This window comes from Uranotaenia lowii, chromosome 2 (genome assembly GCF_029784155.1).
Source record: "Uranotaenia lowii strain MFRU-FL chromosome 2, ASM2978415v1, whole genome shotgun sequence".
NCBI classification, from domain to species: Eukaryota; Metazoa; Arthropoda; class Insecta; order Diptera; family Culicidae; genus Uranotaenia; species Uranotaenia lowii.
Window position 1 is genome coordinate 142,438,234 of NC_073692.1, and position 18,277 is coordinate 142,456,510.

At 35.6% G+C, this 18,277-nt stretch overlaps 1 protein-coding gene across 1 annotated transcript in view; it reads right to left on the bottom strand.

Moving 5' to 3' along the window:
• The window catches only part of LOC129750034 (protein amalgam-like), a 134,918-nt gene that overhangs the window by 78,652 nt on the left and 37,989 nt on the right, over window positions 1-18,277 (bottom strand). The window contains exons 4-6 of the mRNA XM_055745220.1: window positions 17,956-18,160; window positions 6,466-6,597; window positions 6,026-6,145 (exon numbers count right to left, since the gene is read on the bottom strand). Coding sequence (XP_055601195.1) covers window positions 6,026-6,145; window positions 6,466-6,597; window positions 17,956-18,160 — 457 coding nt within the window. The remainder of the gene's footprint in view (window positions 1-6,025; window positions 6,146-6,465; window positions 6,598-17,955; window positions 18,161-18,277) is intronic.

Below are 18,277 nucleotides of genomic sequence, written 5' to 3' on the forward strand. Positions count from 1 at the left end.
GCACTTCCGGTGGTCACAGGAACTTGCATGGTACTACAGGTTGTGTATTTCGTGATTCCCCAGAAAGGTTTTTAAAATCAAATTTTTGCGATTTTTTCTCGAAGAGTTATGATGATTTGAATGTGCGCTTCGGGTCATATTGACCCGAACGACTTTGGAAGGTTAAGTAAAATGATAACATGTAGATAATTGTTAATTTTTAATAATTTTGCTCCACTTTTCATCATTCTCAATGGAAAGAATTCCGCGGTAAAATCATGAATTTTAAAAAATATTTCATTGAAATGAAATTTCACTGAAAGTTAAAGTTTAGTCAAAAGTTAAACTATTCGAAGCTATTTTTATTTCTCGAAAATAACGGATCATAAAAATAATAGTTCAGCCTTTACGAGTTCTTAGAAGCTTCCACATTTGGACATTCGATACCCAGCCAACATGAAATCGTAAAAGAAATCATCAGCAAACTTGTATATGGATGCAACTCAAATCGGATTCGTAAATCTGTACACTTAGCATTCGTCCATATCGTATATTCATCGTAGAAGATGTTAAAACCGAATGAAATACGATATAGTTACGATATGCTGGATCAAGTCCTACATAGTACGATCGATGTCAAATAAAATCTTATAATAATCGCTGAAAAATTCTTAGGATACATTTTACTCGCACATGAATTTCTTCTGTGTCGAAATCGTTATTGACGACAAACAGAATCATTAAAAAATAGTACAGAATATGCTTGATATGATTGATTTTGATTAAATATTATCCAACACCACATAAAGGGTAAATCAATTTCGGTTAAGATTTATAATTAAAATGAGTAACTTTAACGTTTCGTGTAACTGTCGGCCAGGCGCGAATATGCTTGAAAACAAAACAGCAACACCGACCAAAACTGAGCAGTTTTTTTTTGTCTTCTCGAGGTTTCGCCGGAGCTGCATATTGGGCTGAGTGTGTGACTCCCTACGAGCCGATTTCAGTAGCCAAGATTAATTTAAGGTAAGTGAAAACACACAACGTAGTTATTAATAACGTATTATAAATAGAACTTCTCTTTCGAAGAGTTATGCTGATGATGACGACTTGGTAAAATCCCGCGGAAGTGACAGAGGAAGCTTCAATGGAAGATGGAAAAGCACGAAAATTGTAATAAACATCAAGCACACCCAAGACTTGCGGTCATCAAAAATTCTCTGACCAACACAAACAATTCTGACCGAATCCGGCATCATCAACATCGCTCGGTGGTACCATTCGTAACGCGAACTAGCTATTCTCAACTTTTAAACATTGAGAGTTGTGAAAACTTTGGTCATATTAGTGATGACATCAGATGGAAAAATTTCAATTCCTTGGCAGATGGTTCTGTCGGAAAAGTAGTGGATTATGTAAGAAAGAAGTTGGTGTACTCATGATTTTCATTAAATGTTGTTCTTTGTTTCAGTTTTCTGCTAGATTCAACTGGATTCTAAAACAGAAGTACCGAGGTAATCGGTTCGGTTCGGTAAATCGTTTCTAAAAAGGTAATTTAAAACAAAAAATACTTTGAAATCTTTTATCTTAATGTTTATTTTTCTTTCTAAGGTTTTCAAATAAATAAAAGAAACTACGCTTGCTGGTAAAAATGAAAGTCCCCTGGGATAACTTTGAATGGTTTGACGATTCCAGTCAGGAATATTTCCTCCCTCAAACAGCAAACATATTTTGACAGATATCGGCAGAAGAAGCCTTTGCATACATTGCAAATGTCGGATTGGGTGCGGGAGCAGGATTTTATTGTAGAGAAATCAAATTTGATGGTATGTTGTCGAGACTGGAGGCAGTGTCAGTGGATTTATAATTTTGTCAACTAAAAACTATTTAATATATTTAAGTCTTTATTGTTTAATTATGAAATAAAAACTGATAACAACCCCATTTGGCAGTAGCTTTTGGAATCGTATTTCATTCTCAACATGAGAGATAACATGCTACATAAATAAATCGTTCTACAGCTCAAATCGTACTAGATTATAACCAACCTCGTATAAGGTGTGATCCTATTATCGAAACGATCGTCAAATTTCCTCACATCGTATAAGAGTTCAATTCACCTCCTATATAATGCGACTTAAGTTGTCAATCGATGTTCAAATCTCTGAACACCGTATAAGACTGCAACACACTTCGCATAAAGCGTGACTTAAATTGTCAATCAAAGTTCAAATATCTGAACATTGTATAAGACTGCAACGTACCTCGCATAGAGAATGACTTTGAACGCCAATCGATCGTCGCATTGCTTCAAGTCGTACAAGAGTACAACACACATCTCATAAAGGTTGATTGTGACTGTCAAACATCTCGGAATCCTAACTGTGTATACAACGATCCGTTTAATGTAACGTACTACATACCACCAATGCTACATAAACTACCAAAGTAAATCAATCATCGCAATATTATCGTAGATGATTTTGTCGAAGTCGTAAATCAGAAAATCATGCAAACTTGTATGTATATCGCCTCCACTTTTGGTAGGTATAAGCGTTTTTCTAACGTCATATACGATGATTAGTGACATAGAGGTACGTATATCTTTTGATATACCTAGATACCAAATTGTTGGCTGGGTAGCATTTTTGTTTCAAGTAAAGGGTGCTATGGTCAAAACTTGGTCAAGGGAAAACACGTGTAGATCGGTGAAATCGTTTATTTAAAAAATCAAATTAAATTTCTTTTTCAAGTTTAATAAGTATAAAATTTAGGAAAAATATTCAGTTAGCCTTCCGCTTTCCCAAATCCGAATTGCCGGGCCTTACGCTTAACCCCTGCCATCAGATTTTGTACAGCCACCTTGTCTACCTTCTTTTTCGCAGAAAGCCAATTTGCTTTGAACTGCTGCTCGTTTTTAGCAGTTTTTTTGGTCTTCTTTAGGTTCCGCTGGACAATAGCCCAGTATTTCTCAATTGGGCGGAGCTCTGGCGTGTTGGGAGGATTCTTGTCCTTGGGATCCACCTGCACGTTTTTGGCGGCGTACCACTCCATGGCCTTTTTACCGTAATGGCAAGATGCCAAATCCGGCCAAAACAGTACGGAACAACCGTGTTTCTTCAGGAAGGCAGCAGACGTTTATTCAAACACTCTTTCATGTAAATTTCTGGGTTGTCAGTCCCGGAAGCTATAAAAATGCTGCTTTTAAAGCCACAGGTACAGATTGCTTGCCAAACCAGATATTTCTTCGCGAACTTTGTCAGTTTCATGTGCTTGAAAATATCTGCTACCTTTCCCTTTCCTTCTTCCGTATAAAACTCCTGTCCCGGAAGCTGCTTGAAGTCGGCTTTGACGTAGGTTTCGTCGTCCATTACCACGCAGTCAAACTTCGTCAGCATCGTCGTGTACAGCCTCCGGGATCGCGCTTTGGCCGTCGTATTTTGTTTATCATCGCGATTTGGAGTCACTACCTTCTTGTAAGTCGACAGTCCGGCTCGTTTTTTGGCTCGATGCACTGTTGTAGACGATACACCCAGCTTATTTGCGGCATCTCGGAGAGAGAGGTTAGGGTTTTGCTTGAAACTACCGGCAACTCTCTTTGTCGTCTCAGTGGCTTCCGGTTTTCGATTTCCCCCCGATCCAGACTTCCTGGCTGACGACAAACGTTCCCCAAACATTTTAATTACATTTGTAACGGTTGATTTGGCAACTTTTAGCGTTTTTGCCAGCTTTGCGTGCGAGTAGCACGGATTTTCGCAATGCGCGAGCAAAACTTTGATACGCTGCTCTTCTTCCTTGGACGGCATTTTGACAACTGAAGAGTGAAATCCAAAATCAAAATAGGAGCAACATTCTACACACACACTCACCTTCAAAATGAGGGGTGTTCAGGTTTTTTAAATGCAAAATTGAAAAAAATACGTCAAGTTGATATTGACCAAATTTTGACCGTATCACCCTTTAGTCTGAGCTTCAATTAAAATATTTTTTCGTTTACAATTAGAAGCTTTTTGTTCAGAGAAAGTTTTCAGGTGAATAATTAAACTTTATTCTGGACCTCATGTAGAAAAAAATCTCAGATTTTATATTTGAATATCTTTTATCTTCTTATCCCCAGTATAGGTTTCCCTGTGAAGTGAAAAATATTTATTCCGTTCAATTGTACCAGAAAAACAATAAAATCAGTCATTTTATAACTTACAAAAATTTTAAGTATGAACTGCGATGAGGTGGTGGCTACAGAGGTTAAGGTGAAATGTTGTTAAAAACTTCGAAAGTTGAACAATTTCCGATGTAGAATTGTAGAACTCTTAATTGTAAATGGTTTTCAAGATTTATATACAAGATTTACTGTAAAAATCTGAGTAATTTTAAGGAATGTTATGTAATTGAATTCCTATTTCTCAAAGCTTTACCTCAATTCTCAAAACTACAGAAACAATATATAAATCTTGTCACCGTTATCGAACAGCACTGGGTATGCCAAAAATGTTCAACTCTCGTGATCAACACAAAAAAACACAAGCACCAGAACAAGTAAGTATAGCAGCAGCAACTCGCGAACATAAATCAAAATTACATGTGAAATCGTACCCAATGGCTTGTGAAATTGGAAAAATCGAAAACATGCCACCGCGCCATCATCATCACCATCAATATCAATGGGCAACAAGCACACAGCAAGCCACGGGCACCCAGCCAGAGTCAAACCAAGCCCACATCATCTCCCCATTCCCGGTGACGTTATTTCTTCTCTAAGCAGTCAGTCGGCCATCCACCCACTCGAAAACAACGTTCCAGCTGTTTAGGGAATTCGGGCGAAACAACGGCAAACGGACGAGTCCTCTGCATGCGCCAAAGTGCATGTGGATCGAACGATAGACTCATTACTCCGAAAGATTATTCGGGCTCGTGTGTATGTTTTGGGCAAACAGCCCGAGGGGTGTGTGCATAGTGGGGAAAATTTCATCAAAATGGTTTTAAGAAAATTGCTTAAAAATTGAAAAAAAATATTTTTATGATGTAAAGGATTTTTTGAACTATTTTTCAAAAGCTTATAACAATTTCAATTTTGTAATGAAATCATAAAAAGTGCATCAAAACACACTGAAGTTAAATCAGCATCAAATATAATTTAATTGAAAAATTGAGTAATAAACTTTCTTAATAAATTTTTGACATAATTTGTCATTTTTTGTCATTTTTGTCATTTTTGTCATTTTTGTCATTTTTGTCATTTTTGTCATTTTTGTCATTTTTGTCATTTTTGTCATTTTTGTCATTTTTGTCATTTTTGTCATTTTTGTCATTTTTGTCATTTTTGTCATTTTTGTCATTTTTGTCATTTTTGTCATTTTTGTCATTTTTGTCATTTTTGTCATTTTTGTCATTTTTGTCATTTTTGTCATTTTTGTCATTTTTGTCATTTTTGTCATTTTTGTCATTTTTGTCATTTTTGTCATTTTTGTCATTTTTGTCATTTTTGTCATTTTTGTCATTTTTGTCATTTTTGTCATTTTTGTCATTTTTGTCATTTTTGTCATTTTTAAGGTTTTGTCGAAAATTGCCTTAGTCCAAAAACAGTCAATTTTCTGTAAAATTTTCCAAGTTTAGTGTATTTTGAACAAATTTGAAATATTCAGGAAAATTGGACAAACCTCGGGACAAATTCTAGCACTGATCAAAATCCCTATGACAGACGTCCGTTTTTTTTAAGAAATTGATTGTTTAATCAACTCTCTAGCTCCACCGTGCGATGTCAATCAGATCGCCATCCATCCGGTGTGTGGTATGTACACAGCAGTAGCACACAGTTTGGCTATTTTTATTCGATTATTTCGGTTGGTGGTTGAATGGTAGTTATTTCTGATCTGGGTGTGCCGCAATTTGGGAATGAATGTCGGTGGGGCCTCCCAAGCAAACCGGAACATGCATGGCATGGGGGCGTTCGAGTCAAGTCGAGTCGGTCGAGTCAGTCGAGTCAGTACCCTCTAGTACAAATGCGAGTGGTTCCGGAATGCTTTTTGCCATATTCCGCTCTACTTACCGTCATTTTTGTACCACCCATTGAGCGGGGCAGGAAACGCCTCCACAGTACACTGGAGCAGAACGTGGCTCTCGACTGGGGCCGCCACCAGTTGGTTATCCGCTTTGACGCTCGGTGGGACTTTTTCCGGAGCATAGGGATGGGCAATGGAAACAAAACGTAATTTGATTAATTTCAAATGACCCAGAATGGTATTGAGGAGGATTTTTATTCCACCATTATTGCATTGAGAAGCTAATTGGAATATTAAAACTGAATTGTGGAGTGCAGCTTAGCAGCTGCACCTATTTATGAGTAATTTGTCGGAGGGAATTCGAGAAGATTTAATTTTACTCTAGTTTGTTCATGATTACGTTTGAAGATGTTTTGAGATTCTTTTTCCATGGAATGATAATTGTCACTTAATTAAAAACTTTATTGACATAAAAATTGATACTCACAGTTTACCTGAACGTCGTACCGTTTGCTGACCGATGGAGGAACTCCGTTCGATGCTATGCACAGATATCCGCCCATGTCAGTTCGTTGCACTTGATTGAGCACCAGCCTTTCGCCTTCGACGAATTTAACAACTGTGGATGGAAAAGAAAAATTAAAATAATGTTAATAATTTTTATAAAAAAAAATAACGAAAACACTCATATAGTTAGGTTACCAAAACTTTCCGCCCATGCATTCAGGCCGAACAAATTTTGATATGTTATCTAAAAAGCTGACAATGAGTCAAGCAAATCGAATCAAAGGCAAGCCGATTCAATAAAAATCTAGAGAAAAAAAACTTGGAACAGATTCCTGAAACTTGTTTAAAAATATCGCTTTGGACGAAAAATAGAAAAAAAAATCCCCTAGATTAATTTGAATTAATTGTATGATTACGCATAAAAAGAGAATAAAGAGCGAACACGGAATTATTGAGACACATTCAACAAGCATAACTTTTTACCATTGGGTAGAAATCACCCAAATTTTGCACACTTTCTAGTAGATGTGTATTGTTTACATGCTGTCAAACTCGAAGTCGTGTTTTTCGATTCGATTCAACGAAAATGGAGGTGAACCAACGCGAGTCGAGAGAACCAATTCTTTTTAAACACCTGGAATTTCCTGACCTGTCTCACCGGCAGTTGGAAAAAGGGTTAAACAAGCATCAATAAACGTTCTCCAGAGTTTGAAGCCGTTCCAGGAGTTTTTGACGATGGACCACGGCAAAGGAGTTGGAAGAAAACCAGGACCGGAGAACAAAAAGATGGTAGGAAAGGTGAAGTGGATGATTAAAGCAAATCCCAACGTCTCAAGTCGTGATCTGGAGAGCTTCCCAAACCGTGATGAGCGGCAACATTCGACGGCTAAAATTCGGTCATGGAAGCTCCACGAGAAGATGCTGACAAAATATTGCTTCTGTGTGATAGACGACGAAACGTATATTAAAGCCGATTTTAAGCAAATTCCGGGGTTGGAGTTTTTCACCGGCAAGAGCAAATTCGATGTGGACGACAAATTCGAGTAGAATAAAATGTCGAAGTTCACCTCCAAATATATCGTTTGGCGGGCCATTTGCTCTTTCAAACTGAGGAGTAAGCATCAGATCTACAAATCTGAGTGCCTCGAGAAGCGCTTTTTGCCGTTTTTGCAGCAGCACAAAGAAGCTCCGCTATTTTAACCAGGTTTGGCATCATGCCACTATTCTAAAAGTGTCCTGGAGTGGTATGAGGTCAATTCTGTCCATTTAGTTCCTAAGGACATTAGTCCGCCAAACTGTCTGGAGCTGCACCTAATGGGGCAGTACTGGGCAATAATGAAGCGGGAACTTCGGAAGATCAAGAAGATAGTCAAAAACGAGAAGGACATGTTAAAGAAATGGAAAAATAGCTGAAAAATTGGTACCGGATGACATTACTGTAATGACTTTGATGTAGGGCATCAAGCAAAAATGCATTCAATTTTACACTCAAGGCTCCATCGATAAACTTTTCTTTTGATTTTTGAAGTAAATATATGTATAAAACTACCCTAAAATTTTGGTTTGATTCTAAACATTACAAGAAAATTGGAGTGACCTTTTCGGTATCAAATGATTTCGTGTTTTCCCTTAAAATCTGGGCCAAATCCGAGCTTTTTTCAATGAACTTCGACAAACGGGTTGGGCCAAATTTTTCCAAAATTGATTTATAAATATCCGGACAAGTCCGGGTAAAATAAAGAATCTGGTAAGGAGAATTCAGAACTTATTTTTTATTTTCTCTTGAGAATTTTGAAAATGGAAAAAATAGAGTAACTCTAAGATCAATGCTACAAATTTATTTTGCTCTTACTTTAGTTAGATACTCATTGCTTCCAACAGGAAAAAAATTTAGTCGTGCTGCAACTATTTGTTTTGTAATTTAACGTTACTTTGGAGTTTGCAGATTTGAGGTCCGAATGGTTCTTTTATTAGTGGTCAGGACCTATAAGAGAGTGAGTACAGTTTTAAGTCGAATCTCTATACTTCGATCAGGAAACTACGGAGCGACTCCATACGAAGTTTTGGCTAAAACCATTTCCAAATATATTTTTGGATTTTTCAGGATATTCCAATGATTAATGATAAAATTAACCATGAACGCAATTTTTACAGCATTTCATACGTATAAATAGTATTTAAAAAGGATTATAGTGAACTTTTGGATCAAAAACACAATTCGCAAAAAAAAAATTGGTTTTCATTTTGGACCGTTTTAATAGCATCGAGTTGTTATCAAGTTTGTAAACTTTTGATTGCCTCGTTAAGGTCAAAATATATCAAAATGGCCCAATAATGGAGTTAGCTTTTTACACGAACTAGACACGAACAAGGACACCATTTTGCCATATTGTCATTCGTTCCACATATTTTAAGAAGCCAAAAAAAACCACTTTTGTATCCAAGAACATAAATTCTAATTTTTACAACGCATCGCAACTAAGGCCAATTGAAAAATTCTGTGCTATTTTGAAGCCGGCAGTCAGTGACCATCTCAAAGTCTGAAATTTTGAAAAGAATTGGTCTATTAGGTAAGTTTTTATAGCGATTTACTGTAATGTAACTTATTTATTTGCAATTTCCTTACATTACAGAATAATTTCCTTCACTCAGTTCAAACCCGTACTTTTTTTCAATGGAATTAAAAATCTGTTGCTAGTGACTCTAAATGCTACCTCTATTTTTTTTATTTTGAAACTTTCTTCAATGTTTGTACCTTTTGATAAAAAATGAATTTACTAATACATTTCCTGAATTTGTTTAAGAAAGACTCTTAAAATATATAAGCTTCACCTTTCGAAGCTAATCAGGTCAATATGGTCAAAATCAATGGAGAACTGAGATTTTTGAGAGGCTAAGTAAGTTCTATGAAAACGAAAATCAAATTAAAGCGATAAACTTAAACTACAGATCCTCACCCAATCAGAAGAGAATAACAAAAAAAATTGTTTCGAAGGTGATGGAAAGTATAAAAGAAACATGAGGTATCAAAAAAACAAAAAAAAACATAAGCGAAAGAACAATAATAAGGAGTGTATCGAAAATTAACTATAAACATACTTAGGCCTTCTACTTACTAACGCGTGAACGCACACTACTGTGCTCACCTGTATGTAGCATCTTGATCTGTCAAGAGTGAATCTGCGCTTTGTTTACGTTTGAAACATTCGTTTCTCCCAAAATGTCGCGAATTAAAAAATAAGTTAAAGTTCGTAAGTTGGGCACTTGAATGCAATAGAAGGGCATCTCGATGAATGAAGTGGCGAAACGTTTCGGCATTCACCCGGCGAGCGTAAAATCCATCATCCACAAGTTCGGGGAACACTATACGTTTGATGATTTGCCAGGAAGAGGCAGAAAACCAGGACCATCTGACCCAAATATGGATCGTAAGGTAATCAACCTCATCAACCGGAATCGATCGATGTCCATACGGGATTTGGCAAAAAAAGCTGGGACATCGATCGGAATAGTATAGCAGATCAAGAAGCGGAACAACCTGAAGACATACAAGAAGCAGAAAGTGTCCAAACAAATGGCTGAACAACAATCACGAGCCAAAACCAGAGCCCGGAAGCTGTATCATCGGATTTTGCAGAAGCCAGATGCGTGCATTCACATGGACGATGAAACTTTTGTAAGAGAAGATTCCAGTACTCTTTCGGGACCACAATTCTTCACTGCAGCTATTGGGGAGGATGTGAGTGACCACGAGAAGTCTATTGGGGTGGAAAAAATTGGCCAGAAATAGCTTGTGTGGCAGGCAATTTGCTCCTGCGGATTAAAGTCGGCGAGTTTCTTTACAAAACGAACAATAAATACCGATATCTACCAAAAGGAGTGTTTGCAGAAAAGGTTGCTGCCACTATATATGAAACATACGACTCCACCATTGTTCTGGTAGGATTTGGCGTCAGCCCACTACGTTAAAATCCACTCTTAGATGGTTTGAGGCTAACGATGTAGATTTCGTTGAGACAGATATTAAACCACCAAACTACCCCCGCTTCGCCCCATAGAACGATTTTGGGCTATCGTCAAGAGAGTTTTCAAGAAGAATGGTAAGGCCAACAGGACCATGGCGGGTTTCAAGAAAAATTGGAATGCTGCGGCCAAGAAGTGTGATCAATCAGCTGTACAAAACCTAATGAAACGCGTCAAGTCGAAAGTCCGAGAATATTACCAATAATTACTGTTTTACTTGTAATTCTTTATAAACTGTAAGAATAAGCTTTTTAAAACACTTCCGAATTGTTTCTTCTGTTGAATCATCAAAAAAAACCAATACATTGAAAAAAAATGTGTTTATAAATTATTTTCTATACACTCCTTATTAGAGATGTACCGAATATTCGGTCGGCTGAATATTCGGCGCCGAATATCGCCAAAAAACCGTTAAGCCGAATATTCGGCTAACCGAATAGTTGAGCTAAGTATTCGGCAAGATAGGCCGAATAGGCCGAATATCTTCTACAGACTTGAAATTTTTTCAAATAATTTTTGATAATTTATTAAACATCCAAAAGTAATGTTGTAAAAGCTACACAATCATAAAAAACTTATGGTTTCAGTATAACATCTAAGGTGTATCCGCCTATCTTTCATTGTAGATATGTTTGGGCTTGCCCACAAATCCAGTAAAGAATCCAGATTAGTCAAACTGGACGGAATATCCAGATATTGTTTAATACTTCACGAGTTTCCTCTTTAAGAATTTTAAGATTTTGTGTTCAATTTTTTCAAAAATTGGTTGAAGATCATCTATCTTATACACAAATATTTTAAAGATATCTTGCTCAAATTCGACCTTCATCTAATTCAATATCAGAGAAGCAAGTTCAAATAGCTTTGCGCCTGTTTCGACATGTTTTATCCAAGATTTCACAGGAACGCAATCTGTTTGGTGATAAACGCCCTAGAAGCGACAAGTCATCACATATCTTTTCAGTTATTGGTGACATTTTAAAAATAAGAAAGACCCCTACTTAAAAAATATCTTGAAAATCATCATCCGATAATATCATCTGGTTGAAAATAATCGACTAAAATATGAGGGGCATTAATATGGAAGAAATAGAAAGCATTGAATTAATCGCTCAAGGTTTTTTCATTGAAAACTCAATAGAATATTCGACCGAATATTCGGCCGAATATTCGGCCGAATATTCGTTTGGCCGAATAGTTGAAAAGGTCAATATTCGGTATTCGGCCGTTCGCCGAATACCACTATTCGGTACATCTCTACTCCTTATCATGAATTTTTCGGAAAAAATGCATCGGCTCACCGGCAGGACTTGAATCTGCAATCTCTGCTTCAGTACAACGGCACGTTAGCCAATTTCACCTCGGTGAACGTGATGGAATCGACCGACCCGAGCGTACATGTCGAGCTGCACCGATCAACTGCTGGACCTTCTATCGAATCACCAAGTACATATATCTCGCATATGTTATCTTTCCCACTATTGATATCTCTTGCTCTCTATTACCACCTATCGACTGGGGATTTCAGTCAAGCGAGCACATGGTCGCTTGGATCGAGTTAAACTTTCTCAATTTTTTTTTCATAAAGTGCATGCAAGGATAACTAAATTATAGCACCTTTTGATAGCATTATAACAAGGATATAACTCAATCAGATAGGATATCAATCACCAAAAAGAAACAAAAAGCAATATTTTGCAAACAAGTTTGCATGCAATATATGAGTCTTTTCAAGTCCTTGTATTCAACTTTGCATTGTCTTCAGGCTTGTTTTCAAACTTGTTTGAGATGTATTTTTGGCAATTCCAAAACTCTTTGAAACATTTTAAAACAGCAAAGTTGTTAGAAATTATAAGTTACTAGCTGACCCGGTGTGCTTTGCTACACCTTCCAAAAATTATTGAAATTTGTTGTCCCTGTTTTTTTAACTTTTCATTTATTTGCACAAATTCTAAATTGAATTCCAATATCATTAAAATGTTTTTTTTTTAATTGTTTTTTAATTTGGAAACTTAATTTTTTTTTTAATCCGTGTTTTTGTTCTTTTTATGACTCTGGATTTTTTTGCTTCATAAGTTTATAGCTTATGCCATTTTTTTAATATATGGAATCTTTGCTGTCCCTCTATTTGGAGAGAGGGTCTCAAACTATCCTAGAAAAATTTTCTATAACAAAATAACATCATTGGACTCTCATTTTACCTATTCGTTCTCGAATTATTATACAAATTGTGAGAGTGACCCCCTTCATCATACCTTTAACCCTAATGGAAGGAATAGAGTCTTATAACATTAGAAAAACACTTCTTATATACCAATACGATTCCATATCATATATGGCGTCATTCTCGATAAGCTCTCGAGCAATTCGAAAAATAGGTGATCCTCTCCCCACTTTATATCTCCCCTCTGGCAGGAGAAGGGGGTCTCAAACCATCGAAGCAACATTACCCGTACACAAATATGCTTCCATGCAATTTTGGTTCCATTTCCTCGATTAGTTATCAAAATTTAAAAAAAAAATATATATGAGTGACCCTCTTCCCATAATATCGTTCCACTGAATGAAGAGAGGGGTGCTACACCACCGAAAAAACATTTCTTGTACTCGAAAACCCACCCATGCCAAATTTGGTTTCGTTTGATATATTAGCTGTCGAATTGTGCCATAAAATTAGTATCGGAGCCCCTTTTGCTGCCTATCATCCCCTACCTGGAAAAAGGGGATCAAGATCTGAAAATTTCGTGTATTCAAATACATTCCCATGCCCAATTCTGATCAATTTGCTCGGTTGTTAGATTGTTCTCATGTCATATTTGTTTCCGTTTGTTACAAACCAAATTTTGTTTTATTTGCTGGGTAGGTTCCCGAGTGATGTAAGAATTGTATGGAAGCACCCTCCTCCCTTAAGATCTTACAACTTGAAGAACGGAGGGTTCTCAAAATATCATAGAAACATTTCTCGTAATCAAACACCTGTCCACGCCAAATTTGGTTCCATTTGCTTGATTAGCTATCCAATTATGCTGAAAATTGTAAAGAAGCCCCCTCCCCCTCCCACTTTCTATTTCCTCACTGGAAGGAGGAAAGGGTAGTAAATATTCAAGGAACTATTTATTGTACCCAAATAAACTTCCAAGCCAAATTTGATCAAATAGATTTTAAATTATGCAATTAAAAAGGTATGAAAGCCCCCTCCTTGCTTCCTGTATCTTCACTGGAAGGAGGTAGGGGTCTGAAATAATCATAGAACCATTCTTCGTATTCCACTACCCTCCCATGCCAAATTTGGTTCCAATATCTTGATTGGTTTTCGAGTTATATGGAAAATTGTAAGGTAGACCCCCTCCCCCCTTCCTATCACCTCACTAAGAGGAGGGAGGGGTACCAAATATTCATAGAAATATTCCTCGTTCCCAAATACCACCCCATGCCCAATTTGATACCATTTGCTTGATTGGTTCTCGAGTTATGCAAAAAATTGTCTTTTGTTTGGGAGGCCCCTCCCGCTCTTCATGAGAGAGGGAGGGGTCTCAAATCATAATAGGAACCTTCCCCGGCCTCCAATACCCCCACCTGCCAAGTTTCACGTAAATCGGTTCAGTAGTTTTCGAGTCTATAGGGAACAGACAGACAGACAGACAGACAGACAGACAGACAGACAGAAATTCATTTTTATATATATAGATTGATAATAATCAAACATATTGACTTAATTTTGAAATATCTAGGAAAAAAACCACAATGCATCTTATATCATCATCTATATATCATCATTGCTTTACATTTGAGGCCAGTTGTACGTCAACAAACTACTTACACGTAAGGTTGTCCCTAAACGGATATTTAGCGAACAGCTTAGGGAGTTTAAAAATGGTCAAATTAAAGTTTTTAAGAATAATTGTTAGTGGAATAAGCAAATTTTATCATAACAAAAATTCACAATATGTTATTTCAGATCCCTTCCCATGGATGTCTCTTTTGAATAGTACTTTGGAAAACAGAAGAGCCTCCTTAGTAATGAGACATAATTTCGGTGGAATTTTTCTTTCTTTCTATGTTTTCTGGTTATAAGTAGTGGGGGGAGAGGGGGTGGGATTTAAAAGCGCCGTTTATATTTCCATAGAAATTCCTATTTTTCTAATGATATTTTTTAACAAAGTTTCTAAGAAATTAAGTGAAACTGGGGAAGGGGTTTGTTTGGGGTTAAACTCTGCCTATGAGTGTCCAAAATCGTTTTTTCTAAACCCAAAATTTCAAATTTTTAATCAAATTTTGATGAACGACCAACATGATTCAAGAATCACAATCTGGACTTGACAAAAAAAACCACGAAACATCTCAGGTCTATAATTTAACTATAGTTTTTCTAAAAAGTCCCAAATATTGAATTTCAATAAGATTAGACTTAGCTTGTCAGATTCCCAGCTCAAGACGAATTGTTACAATTTACTTGCAAAAGTAAACAAATATTCAAATTTTGTCATTCGAATAATGTATTTTGTTTACAATTTCGAAGATTTTTGGTAGCTTAACATATGATTTGAAATAATTTGAGGTGTTTCTATAAAAAAACAACAGTTCTCATGTAATGTTCTTCAGAATTTGCATTGAATAATTTTGATATTGGCGCATTAGACTGAGTCGATTTGAGGTCATTTTTGAATTTATCAAACCCTGGGGTCTTAAATGCTTCGTTTTGGCCCGAAACTCATACATGGTTTTTTGTAGAATTTTTAAGTAACGTTTACATGAGTAAATTTGAATTGAGGAACTTTGTAAATTAGCACAAAAACCATTAGCCAGCTCGGTTCCACAGAAGAAACAAAAATGATATTGATTTTTCAGTACAAAATATTCAATTTTCCCATACAAACTTAAAAGTTCAAATTTACTCATGTAAACGTTACACAAAAATTCTGCAAAAAATCATGGATGAGTTTTGGACCAAAACGAAGCATTTAAGAACCCAGGGTTTAAGAAATTCAAAAATGATTCCAAATCGACTCAGTCTATTGGCGCATAATAAAAAAAACCGAATTTGCACGGTTCGGAAACTCGCCGAAAACAATCTCGAAAGCTTAGGTTAGAAATTCTCCAAACAGAGATTAACAACCGCGTTTAAACAATAAAATTCGATTCCTGTGATTAGCTTTCGGATTCTGTATCTTTTTTACTATTCTTGAATTTCAGTTTTTCATCATTGCAACAAAATCATGATTCGAATCTGCGTTTTGCATTTCAAGCTTAAACTTGTTGAATTTTCCATATTAGAAGTTCATCATTTCGGGATATGAAGAAGAAAACTAGACATTTTAAACCAATTTCAAGATTTGGATTTGAATTTCTTATTTTTAACTCTTATACAGAATCGTAAATTTACAAAGTTTCAACTGGTGATCTAAAAAATGTGAACACAGTAATTTTTGCAGTTTTCATTTAAATTCATAAGTTGAATTTCGATTTAATAACTGAATAAAGAATTCACATTGAAATCTAGGAATTCAGAATTCAAATCAGAGTTTTCCGGAAAAGGATAATTGTTCAAAATCGGAATTCAGATTTGAATTTGGGATCAAAGGCAGGTTTCAGACTTGGAATTAAAAAACACAGTTTAACATTTGCTTATCTTAGTAAACACGAAAAAATTCTTTAAAATGCAACCTTTATGTATTTTTCAAAAACATCATTTAAGGAATTGTTAACTTTTAGGACTTTTTTTATGTAAGTTGGGAATCAAAATAAATAATCATTTTTTATTGTGAAATAACTAAAACCTGAATAATAATATGGAATCTTTTTTATTTTCTACTATAGGTTACGTATGCACTTTTCAAGAAAAAATGTTAAAGAAAAAAAAATGTCATCAAACTATTATTACTATTATCTGAGGATATTGTATGTTTAATATACATATATCTGAGACTTGAGTTACAAGAAAATTCTCCGGTAATTTCACTTTTTGAATTTCCTCCTGTTCTAAGTGTAATATTTCACATATTACACATCGCAACTCAATTTTGCAGGAATTTTATTGAGAAACTTCAGCCAATAAAAAAATATTTTACAAGTTTTCAAAAACTACGCTATACCACGATTTGTAATGAATTTTGATCAATTTTTGTTGAAATATTTGTTTACCATTCATTCATAAATTTCCCTTAAAAAAATTCAATAAACAGATTTATTGGTGTTTTGATGTAAGTATTCATGAGTTTCTGAAATTATTTTTATACTATTTATTAACGAAATTGACGTTTAAAATTTATAGTGATAATATTGATTTTCAAATAAAAACGATCGATGAAAATTCTAAATGAATCGCAATTTTCGGTTCAAGGCCAGAAGTTATACCCCTTATAATTTGTTATCCTACCCATAGATTTTTTAAACTGAGAAATGTGATATTTAGGAGTTTCTCAGTGAAATTTCAGAACGCGTTGGGTCAAATGAAAAATATTTCAGTTTCTGCGAAAGAGTTCCAAAAAGTCGAAATTAAGAAGTAGATACATTGCTATTTCTCAACTTTCAAAGTCAAAACTTATCAGATAAAAGTGGAATAGTTGCTGTAACTCTGAAATTCAGTTTGAAGAATAAATATCGTCAGAACAAAAGTGCGAATTTGAAGACCTATGTGCTTGCATCCCAATTTTAATAGAACTATGAACGATACTGTAAGTCTATTAAAGTTAAACAAGAAAACAAGCTAAATGGTTCCAAAATATACAATTTTTCATATATTTTTCAAAGTATTGTGATTTTCAATTTGAAAAAAACTTACTCTGAGAATCTGGAAATTGCAATAGTTTAAGAATGAGGTAAAATGATTAGGAGTCAGTAACTTAAATCGATGAATTTAGCATCCCTTGGATTCTTTTTTTTAGAAAACTTTTTTTTAGAAAACTTTTTTTTTCTTTATTCGAATCGATTTGTACAATTTGGGATAGAAGAGGCGAGTTTTTTATTTCTTTTTGATTGGTCAGCTTTTCAATTTATTCGGAAAAGATTAATGAAAAGATATACAAATAAAAAATAAATAAAATAAAAAGACATACACCGTCTTAGCCGATTTAGGCTTTACAGACTGAATAAATGACATGGACAACTTAAGATTAACATTTAACACCCAGTACCGAGAAAGGAATCGAACCCATGCCATCAGTGGTCCAGCAATTACCGATTTAGCACGCTAACCACTTGACCACCGAGACGTATAATAGATATTCGAAATGAAAAAAAGTTAACTAGTGTCTCCATGTATTGAAAAAACCTTAATAAAAATATGGTACAGCATGTCCCACATATGTTTTATTTTCAAAAATGTTTCAGCAATAAAGGAAACTAAGGAACGTATGAAAATTATTATTAACCCTTCTTGTCCATGTCACAATGCGTAATTGTACCTTTGTATGAACAACACATGAATTTTACGCAACATTTGGCTCACCTTGTTTTTCCCGCCCATCGCTCCGCAGCACAATGTCCTTGCCACCCTCCCGACGCCATTGCACATTCGGCAGTGGAACACCGACCGCCTGGCAGAGAAGCTGAATGTTACCACCCTCGTTGGCCACGCCCTCCTCCAGGGATGCACTGTTGGGATCGTTGGAGTTTAATATGTCCGGTGGAACGACGACCTCCAAATTGCCGGACTGGTGGAACGAGAATTGAAAAAATGTTATAGTTTGTAAAAGGGAATATTTTAAATATAAATTTATGATAGTTTCCTACTACAAATTAATCATCTCTCGAAAAATTACAATTCGTTA